At 42.6% G+C, this 10,515-nt stretch overlaps 1 protein-coding gene across 1 annotated transcript in view; it reads left to right on the top strand.

Annotated features, from left to right (window-relative positions):
- Window positions 1-10,515, top strand: part of RFX8 (RFX family member 8, lacking RFX DNA binding domain) — a 54,491-nt gene that overhangs the window by 23,668 nt on the left and 20,308 nt on the right. The window contains exons 4-6 of the mRNA XM_011370148.1: window positions 2,944-3,007; window positions 9,740-9,850; window positions 10,407-10,460. Of these exons, the coding sequence (XP_011368450.1) occupies window positions 2,944-3,007; window positions 9,740-9,850; window positions 10,407-10,460 (229 nt within the window). The remainder of the gene's footprint in view (window positions 1-2,943; window positions 3,008-9,739; window positions 9,851-10,406; window positions 10,461-10,515) is intronic.

Genomic DNA, 10,515 nt, shown 5'->3' with positions numbered 1-10,515 from the left:
GCTGTATGAATTCTGTTTTTCTTTTCCTATGTGCCAAGTGGGGATAATAATGATTTACTATCTACCCACCTAATGGATTGATGTGAGAATTGAGGTAATACAAGAAGAGCACTTAGCGATGAGTAAATGCTCAGCATATTTTAGTGATGAGTATTATTAGTATAATCAAAATGATATTAAATACAGCTTTTTGCAATCCTAATGACACATGGGCCTGTATGAATGCGTACAGTTACTATTTTAACTTTGGATATAAAAATATTGATTAAATTAAGGTTATGTTCCCCTAATCAAAACCAAAACAATTAATTCGTGTGCTTTGAGTAAGAATTGAAATTAGGCCTTAAATGGCTGGAGGACCAAGCACCTTTGTCCTGCATCCTGACACTCAATGAGCATGGTACATAAATTAGGCTTTATTACATTTTTATCCTCTTACCTTTGTAATTGCTTCAAGTTGTTTCACTGCTATTGGAGTGATTTGAGAGAGAAAATTACGATGCCAAAATGATGTAAATGAAAGTCTGGATTAATGACAAATGATGTCAAAACCTGAGAATGTGAATGCAAATTGCAGTTAGACGAAAAGAAAGATAAATGCCAAAAAGCATATTAAGCTAACGCTACATTTGAAAGATTTTATGGAAAGAAAAAAGACGAGTTGTGTGCCACATAATCACGTCTCAGTCTCCTTTACTCTGGGCCCTTTTTTAGCCAAATTGATCGTAAAAACTAAAGTAAAATGTGTTTGTCATGCTGTGTCTGCATTGCACTGCACTGAGTGGACAATTTGCAGGACCGCACAAGAAACCTTCCACATTCCCTTCGCGAGGCCCAGAAAGAATCTTCCAACCATCATATGAGACCCGCAGGGCTCTGAGGCCACGTGTTCACAAAGTTATAGGCTCTGGGAGCTGGAAAAAGTCTTAGGAGTCACCAAATCCCATCCCCTCCCTTTATAGAGGTGGAAAATTGAGCCTCTCAAGGCTCAAGTGACATGCTTAATGCTACATAGCAAGTTAGTGGCAGAACTGGACAAGGAAGCCTGTTCTGTTCTTAGTCTTCCTTCTTCCCCAGGTCTCTGTCTCTGCTTACTCTCCCTCCATCCCCCTGGCCCTTTCTGGAACCTGCTGACCTCCTTCTCTCTCCCCAGTAGTTGAATCCTAACAGGAGCTGAGGGGACGACAGCTCACAAGGAACCCAAGTGACCTCACTGGGCCGACGCGCCTCAGGTTGCTCCTTTGCCATGCACCCTTTTTCTCTGTCATCATGATTTGGCACAGTTAAAGCACCTCAGGCCTCAGAAAACAGTGAAATGCAAGCCTTCTTTCACAGCAAGGCCAGCTCTGGATGTTTGGTGTGGTTTTATTAGAGCCATATTTTAGCAATGACTGTGCATTTGATCATAATCTAATAAATGTCCCCAAGGGCTGAATCAGAACTGCACACAGGAAATGACACAGAGGCAGTGACCACAGAACACGAGGCCATCGTGGCTGGCACCCCAAGAGCTGAAAATGTCACCTCCAATGCTGCCTTGGCCTCCTCACCTTCACCGCCCCTCTTCTTGGGGGTGGACCCCAGTGTGGGGAAGGGCACACTGTCAGCGGAGCGCTTGTCTACACAGTCTCAAGGTTAAAGCACAGCCAGTGCCTGTAGTGTTCATTCAGTCTAGCCGGCCAGAGGTATATGAAGGACCAACTAAAGTTATACATGGTTTTGACTACGAGGGCCGTCAGCTCTTCTAACACCACCACCCCACCTCCCACCCTCACCCAGGCATTGTTCAAGGTCGTGTGTGTGTGCGTGTGTGTGTGTGTGTGTGTGTGTGTGTGTTGAACATATCCCATTTCCTGAAACTTTCTGGCCATTGAACAGTCCTAAGTTCAATTCCTATTGTGATAGCAACTCTTCTTAAAAGATAAAAAGGGTGGCTTTTTAATGGGTTTGTATTCAGACCCTGAATCCCTCTGCTCTGTTTTGAAATGTGTTACATGGAGACATCGATTCGGTGGATATCAGGCCTTCTGCCCAGCTTTCCTTGACTTGGGTTGGAGAACGGACTGGCACAAACCTTCCAGGGGGAGCTCCTGGGGCTTTGGAGAGGCTGGAAGGGGAGGTGGGACTTTCCTGTGTGGGGCGAAAGTCATTTTCCTCCACTTCCCGCCTGGCTCCTGCCCACTCCCAGGCCATTTCTGCCTCAAAGACCTTCTCCAGAAGCAGAGTGTTTGCTACCTTCCTCTTTTCTGTGTGTGTTTAGGTAGCGTTGGAACACTCAGGTGTGAGGAAATGTGTTGGAGTGGACAGAGCGGCCACAGTTCTCAGGAAAACTGTGGAGGGGATGCCACTAGCTCTGCCATCTGTAGAATGCTCATTGCCCATGCAAAGCAGGGCTCCCAGTGCTCCCAGTGTCTCAAAGGCGCACAGTTAAAGGGAAGATGCACCATGCCACAAGAGTCTGTTCTCCATGACACATACTTGTCTCCAGTATAAAATATGAATCCAAGAGGCATGGCAGAATGAAACTCACATCTTATTAATTCCCAGTTTTTTGTTCTGTGAAAGTGCTATAGCCATCGACTCAGGATTTTATCATTTCTGAAATGATCAATTTAAAAGACCCAAATCAGAAAGGATAAGACCTCATGTCTATGATGATATTTCTTTTTTCACAGGAGTTAGTTCTACACACGATGACATCATATCTTTGTCCTGAAGGGAATACACTTTTAAAAAACAAATATGTGGTTTTTTCAGTTACAGAAAAGGATTTTTTTTAATGACGAGCAAGAGATGATCACTGGTTGTATACAGAAACTTGAAGGAGGTTTTTAAAATTAAAGTTATACCCCATGCAAATAATCCTACTGCAAAAGAAACTTGATTCTTGTGCTCAGAAACAGGTGTCTTACTAAAATGATTTCTCTATTTGTTCTGTCACAGTGGAGACGTTGTTGCCTTTGAAAAATCTACTAATTATGACAGCATTACCCAACAAGAAGGAACAGTGAGTGTTGAATAAAATAGATTTACTATAACAGACCTTGGAATATTCAGCAATTGCTTAATTAAGTGCAACATTTCCCTGTGTGTGATGTTCTTATCACATGTAGCCCTAACTACTCATCCACTTGATCAGGATTGTTGAGTTTCCACCGCGTGCCACACACTGTGTTGGGACAGATGAGGTCTTCCAGGAGCACACTGTGTGGCTGCACATAGGCTATTTAATATGTTTCTTTCTCTGTAATGAAAAAGAATGTATAGTTTGTGAGCCATAAATTCACGTGAAAGTGTCTCTATATTACAGTTATAGCTCTTTGAATTAGGACACCAGAACTATTACCAGGTATGATATCATGAGTTAAATTTTATTTTAACTGGCCAAGATGACATGACAGCACTTTGATGCTGTCTTGTTGACAAGTGTCATTGAATGGACAACCTTTTAAAAACCTGTTTTGTGACCAGCACACTTAAAGACTGAATGGACTATGAAAGAAAACTAAAAACACAAACAGAAAAATCATACTTCCTATACTTGACTGGAATACAGTTTCATAGTTTGGGAGCTAAGAGAGATATGAAACAACTGATGTACCGTTGAATGGGCAATGCAGGCTGTAGGGGATTTGGGAGGGATAAAGATTATAGTGGGTGTTTACAGAAAAGGTAGCCTGTGTTTGTTTCCTATTGCTGCTGTAACAAATTAGCGCAAATATAGTGGCTTAAAACAGCACAAACTTATTATCGTACAGTTCTACAGGTCACAAGTCCAACACAGTTCTCACCAGGCTAAGATCAAAGGGTTGGTAGGGCTGCGTTTCTTCAGGAGAGATCTAGGCAGGAATCTGTTCCTTCCTTTTCCAGCTTCTGGAAGCTTCCTTGTTCCTTGGCTTGTGGCCCCTTCCTTGGTCTTCAAAGCCAGCAAAGGCAGGCTGAATCCTTCTCAGGTTGCCATCTTTCTGGTTCTCTGCACCTGAGAAAGGTCCTTTGCTTTACATTGGTACCACCTTGACGATACAGGATAATCTCCCCATCTCAAGGTCCTTAACCTTAATTATATCTGCAAAGTCCCCTTTCCAGGTAGGGTTCCAAGGTTTAGGATGTGGACATCTTTAGGGGCTGTTATCCTGCCTGCTCCACTGCCCTCAAGCTGGTTCTGAAGGGATCACTAGTATCCCCCTTTAGGAGACATTCATCTTGAGGGTGCAGCTTACATTTGTGCTTGGAGGTGTGCAGGCAGCAGGGAGCCAGATGTGAGGATGTCAGTAGACTCTGAGTGAGGACCAGATGGTGGTCATCTTGACAATGTCGGGCTGAGGAATTTGAATTTCACCCAAGAGACTAGAGGAAACCATTGAGGCATCTTCAGAAAGGGAATGACAGGATACATTTGCTTCCGGGGGCGGTAATTCTGGGAACAATGTCTTCAGGGATGCAAGAAAAACAAAAGGCATCGAGGAGAACTAAGAGAATAACTCAGGGAAGGCAGACGGTGCCCGGCCCAGTGGCCCGTGGCAGGAAATGCCCCCCGCATCATATCTCCATGGTTTGATACATGGTACGTGCTCAGTGAAGGTTGGTGGAATGAATGGAAGATAATCATTCCAATGCTATTTCTTGGGTCTGTTGATAAATCCCAAACTGCATTTAATATACCTGGAAAATCTAAATTGAATTCCTCACTTTTTTCTTTGTCATTTTGCTGAGTGACTTCTCCTGTAGAGATTCAAACTCAAGTAGTTCCATACATACTTTAGATTTCTGATGATTTATATTGTGAAGAAAAGATGTCAATTCATGATTTTAAAAACTTTTTCCTGAAAGATCAGTTCTTTTCACAGGAACAATCTGAGGGCATTGACTTTAGAAACTTGTGAATTTGCTTTTTATTATTTTATTTTGTAACAGCTTGCTCTTACATTCCCTTTGCAATAATTTCTTAAATTATTACATTTTCAGATAATTTCTTCTAAACTGTGATTTATTTGCCATGTTGAAATGTAGAGATTTGGACAAAAAAACAGCCTGCCTAGAGCTGGAGTTCTCAGCTTAAGTGTGCACAAGGCTCACTTGGGAAGCTGGTCACAATGAGAGATTTCTGGCCTCGTCTGATTTACTAAGGCCCTCAGGAGATGAACCCCAAGGGCCCCCAGGGACTATGACATAGATGATTTCAGGACCATACTTGAGAAATGCTGGCTTTGATCACTAACAGTCAGGAGATCATTCATGAATACAAGAGGTCAGGGTGTGCTATGGAGAAACTGGACTCACTTATGGTAGGATGTGGTAGGTAAGAGAGGCTAGTCCAGAGTTGGAATTGAAGATTATTCAATTATTCTCTAATAGAAGCGCTGACGAGAGGCCAGTGAACTCCATGAAATAAATAGCTCCATCTTTTTTGATGACCTGCCTAAGTATCACCCGCACCCACACACTAGAAGTATTATCCATCAGACGACTCCAAATTAAGCCAGTTCCCTGACGTGGTAGGAATGAGGGTTAAACAGCCCCCAGTGGAAACAATGGAAACCAAATGGAAACACCCAATGGAAACACCTTTTGAGCTGTCACCTTTCGGTGCCACTACTTTATCTGTTTGTTTAGACATCTTATCTCCCTACTTTATTCTGAAAATTATATAAAAAAGGGGAGTTTTGACTTGTTAAAACTTGTTATTGGGAGTTTTAACTTCACAATACTAAGTGCATAATGTAACTTTTTTCAGGGAGAGAGTCAGTTGCTTTCCTCAGATCCTCAAAGGGGTTCAGGACCACAAAAGAGTTAAGAAGTATAGATTCTAGGACACTGAGAAGACTATTGAACATAATTCCTAAACTCTCTCAATCCCTGTGCCCTCAATGATATTGGCTGATAATGAGGGAGCATCATAGAAGGTGGAAGCCAGTGGTGCCTGTCTTGAGTATATATAATGCCGTGTGGAATGGCAGCTGAGCACCACCCAGCTCCCTAAGGGCGGGTGCCAGTGGTTAAGAAGCCTCTCTGCCCTCAGGTGGCTTGTAGATAGGAATATACTGCAAACTCACATAAAATATCTACTAAGCAAGATATAAGTGAGTAGCTCAGTAAGACTCTAATAAATAAGAACTGAGAAAGGTAAAGATGAAACACTGACCTCGGAACTGTACTTTCACACAGTGAGCTGTTAGGTTGGAGAGAGAGAATGGAGAAGAGAACTCTCATGCAGGTCGCAGTTCAACATGGAGGCCGTCGCAGCTCAATTCAACTCATAGAAATGATTTCATCCTACTCTACTGAAATGGGAATTATTCAAAAGAAGTCCAACAGAGAACTGGTCAAGATAGTGTAGAACAGGAGTCCCCATTTCCCGGGCCGCACACCAGTACTGGTCCATGGCCTGTTAGGAACTGGGCCGCACAGCAAGAGGTGAGCAGTGGGCAAGTGAGGGAAGCTTCATCTGTATTTGCAACCACTCCCCAGAGCTAGCATCACCACCTTAGCTCCACCTCAGATCATCGGACATTAGATTCTCATAGGAGCACCGGTCCCTGGTACCTAAAAGGTTACGGACCGCTGGCATAGAGGGTAGAGGCTTTGTACATGTTCTCTTGCAACCGTACCAAAATTATGATGAAACCATGGAGCCAACAGCAAGCAGAGTCACCTGGGGTCTGGATGAACAAAAGCCCTATGACTAGGGAGAGAACTAAGAAATCACCCTGGAACAGAAGGAGGGGACGGAACACAAGGCTGCCGGACCTGCATGGCTGAGTGAGACCAAGGCTAGGCAGCTGTGGGCATTCCTCTTAAAGGGACTGCAACCGCAACTGGACTCTCACGGTGACAAACTCGCTTGCTTGAGCACTAGTGCTGGGGCAGCTGCTCAGGAGGTACATATGGGGTACATACAGTGGTACACTGAGTTGTAGGGCTTCGGAGTGAGGGCCGGAGGGAAGGCTTTCTCCTGGACATTAGTGCTGGTGGTATCCATCGATCCTTGGTTGAGCTCTCCCCACTCCCAGCATGGGGATGCACGTGCCTCCATATCTGAGATGTCATCAAACTGGATAACAGAGGTCAGTACGCCCAGAAGATTCCCTTAAACTCTGCCTCTCCCAACTTGTGGCCCACCCAAGCCACATCCAGTGGTGCGCTCGGCATGCCCTGTGCTCCCTGCCGAGTAGCACGAAGCCCCACACTAGCGGCAGCCAGCCTCAGTTTTTCGCGTGGCCTCTTGAGGCAACTATAAGCACAGCATCTGTGGATTGCTTGCTAACTCCCACCAGGTGGCCCCAGAGGGGCACAGGCTGGGGCTAAACTTGGCCTGTAGCTGTACCCCTCTCAGGACTGTGCCACTGGGCCCCACAGGACCTACTACACAAAGCCATGCCATTAAGACCAGGAGATTTAGAAGCTTTACCTAGAATGTAGAAACAGACACAGAAAGGCAAACCAAAATGGGGAGACAAAGAAGCATATCCCACATTGAAAGAACAGAACAGAACTCCAGAAATAGATCTAATCAAAGTGGAGTCAAGCAATCTAACAGATGCAAAGTTCAAAACACTGGTTATAAGGATGCTCAATGAACTTATAGGAAGAGTAGATGAACTCAGTGAAAACTTTAACAAAGAGATTAAAAAAAAAATTAAGCTAGAAATAATAAAAGAGAACCAGTCAGAAATGAAGACTACAATATCTGAGATGAAGAATATATTAGAGGGAATCTACAGAATGGATGAAGCAGAAGATTGAACCAGCGATATAGGAGATGAGGTAGCAGAGGACACCCAATCAGAACAGCAACAAGAAAAGAGAATCCAAAATCATGAGGGTAGTTTAAGGGGCCTCTAGGACAACATCAAGCATAACAACATTGGCATCATAGGGGTACCAGAAGGAGAAGAGAGAAAACAGAAAGTTGAAAATCTATTTGAAGAAATAATGATGGAAAACTTCCCTTACCTGGTGAAGGAAATAGATGTATAACCTCAGGAAGCTCAAAGAGTCCCAAACAAGATGAACTCTAAGAAGTCCACACCAAGACACATCATAATTAAAATGCCAAAGTTTAAATACAAAGAGAGAATCTTAAAAGCAGCAAGAGCAAAAGCAGTTATCTATAAGGGAGCTCCCACAAGACTGGCAGCTGATTTCTCAAAAGAAACTTTGCAGGACAGAAGGGCTTGGCACAAAATATTCAAAGTGATGAAAAGCCAGGATCTACAACCAAGATTACTTTATCCAGCAAAGTCATCATTTAGAGTTGAAGGACAGATAAAGAGCTTCCCAGAGAAGAAAAAGCTAAAGGAGTTCATCACCACCAAACCAGTATTACAGGAAATGTTGGAGGGACTTCTTTCAGAAGAAGAAAAACTATGTATCAAAAATATGAATAAAGAATGGCAATAACTACATATCTATCAACAAGTACTTCAAATGCAAAAGAATTAAGTGCTCCAGTCAAAAGATAGGGTGGCTGAATGGATAAGAAAACAAGACCCTTACATATGCTGCCTACAAGAGACCCACTTGTGATCAAAAGACACACACAGACTAAAAGTAAAAGGGATGGGAAAAGATATTGCATGGTGGACCTAGAGGGTATTGTGCTGAGTGGAGTAAGTCAGAGGAAAACAAATGTTATATGATTTCACATACGTGTGGAATCTAAAAAACAAAACAACAACAACAACAACAACAATAAAATGGAAACAAACTCATAGATACAGAGAATATTTTGAGGGCTACCAGATGGGAAGAGGGCTGGAGGGAGGTAGTCAGTGAAAAAGGGCAAAAGAATTAAGAAGTACAAATGGGTAGTTACAAAATAGTCATGGAGATATTAAGTATAGCATAAGGAATATAGATATTAAGTATAGCATAAGGAATATAGTCAATTATGTTGTTATAAATATGTATGGGGGCAGAGGAGTACTAGATTTAGTGGGGTGATCACTTTGTGAGTTATAAAGATCTCTAATCACTATGCTGAACACCTGAAACTAATATAACATGATATGCCAACTATAATTGAAAAATTAAAAATATTATCAAAGGGGAAAAAAAAGTCCAGGAAAATCCTGAAGAAATCATTTAAAATAAAATTGCTATTCTTTACTCAGTAAGGGGAAATCATGCCTTCCTTGCTCAGAGGGAACAGCAGCATGGATGACACGGGAAGGAATGTGGAATTTGTTTTCTGCCATGTTACCTTTTTTCTCCTTGATGGAAACGTTTTACATTCTGTAAATTGTTCTTCTAAAGGAAAATTCGTGCCTGTCATTTTCCTTGTTAGTTAGGGCCTGAAATTGCTGATTCAACTAGCCATTTTTATAATACAGACATGATGAACCAGGGAGGATATAGTTTTATTTCAAGGAGGGACAATTATATGGATGAGGCATTGTAGAAAAATGTATTTGTGGCATTAAATTATTCATAGATAATATTTTTATTGTACATTACCGTACAGCACTTGTAATCCGTGACCACAAGAGTGATACGTTTGGGTAATATATTAAGTTCTAATATATTAAGTTCTAATAGAATTATAGAGGGAAGTAAGTATCATTTGGAACGAAATAAGGGAGGAAAGTTGCTGGAATCAATTACGCGTTCGTAGGAGTGGATGAAAGATTGCATAGAATATTAACCTACAGTAGCGATATAATTTGATTATTACATGGTTTACGTGTGAGACAATGCATTTTATTTTAAAGAAATAATCCATCGTGTCAATGGTTTCTAGAGTGAAAATCATTCACCAATAAAGACAGACCCAGCTGGACCAGCCGTGTCTGAATTCAGGAGATGTCCATTCTGGGAGCAGGAACTGGCGAGGAAGCACCCCTACGACATGGTAGGCTTGCACACGTGGGCGAGACTAACCTCTCATGTCTTTGATGCCTTGGGCAGTCAGTGTCTTCTTATTTCACCTGTGACCATAGTTGTACCACATGGGATAACATTTGCTTTCTCCCAGACTCACAAGGACCAACATTTCCTCCCGGGCTTGGTGACAATCAGGAAACTCAGATCTTCCCCTGTCATCCTATGGAAAAGCTTCACCTGGGACCAAGAGTGAGGGCTTTCTGCGACAGACAAGGGAACAGAGATGTGGATTGTCTAGAAACAGGGACTGGGGAATGTGGAGGGGGGAATTGGGGTTGAGAGAGAAAGATGTCAAAGCTCGGTGGCCTTTACAGTAGGTGGTACAGACCTGGAGTTATGACACTGAAATCGAAGCCACATCAATTTTAGGTTACCGAGTTTCACAGTATACCACATGAGGAAAAACGCAGCTACTGTCACATCGGGATTGCAATACAAGCAGCCTCTAGGGCTTCAGAGAGGCCTTGAGGAGCAGCTCCTTGGAGTGGCCAGCAAATGGAAATAATTTTCCATCTTTTTCCTAGATGGCCTTTCTTGCTGACGAATACTGCAACTATTGTCAAGACATTTTACAGAACGTGAGGAACCAAGAACTTGAGAGGGTAGGGTTTTTATCTACAAAATGCAGACCTT

Source organism: Pteropus vampyrus, unplaced genomic scaffold (genome assembly GCF_000151845.1).
Source record: "Pteropus vampyrus isolate Shadow unplaced genomic scaffold, Pvam_2.0 Scaffold160, whole genome shotgun sequence".
Classification (NCBI taxonomy): Eukaryota; Metazoa; Chordata; class Mammalia; order Chiroptera; family Pteropodidae; genus Pteropus; species Pteropus vampyrus.
The sequence above is the reverse complement of the archived record's forward strand: the minus strand, read 5'-3'. Positions and strand labels throughout refer to the sequence as shown.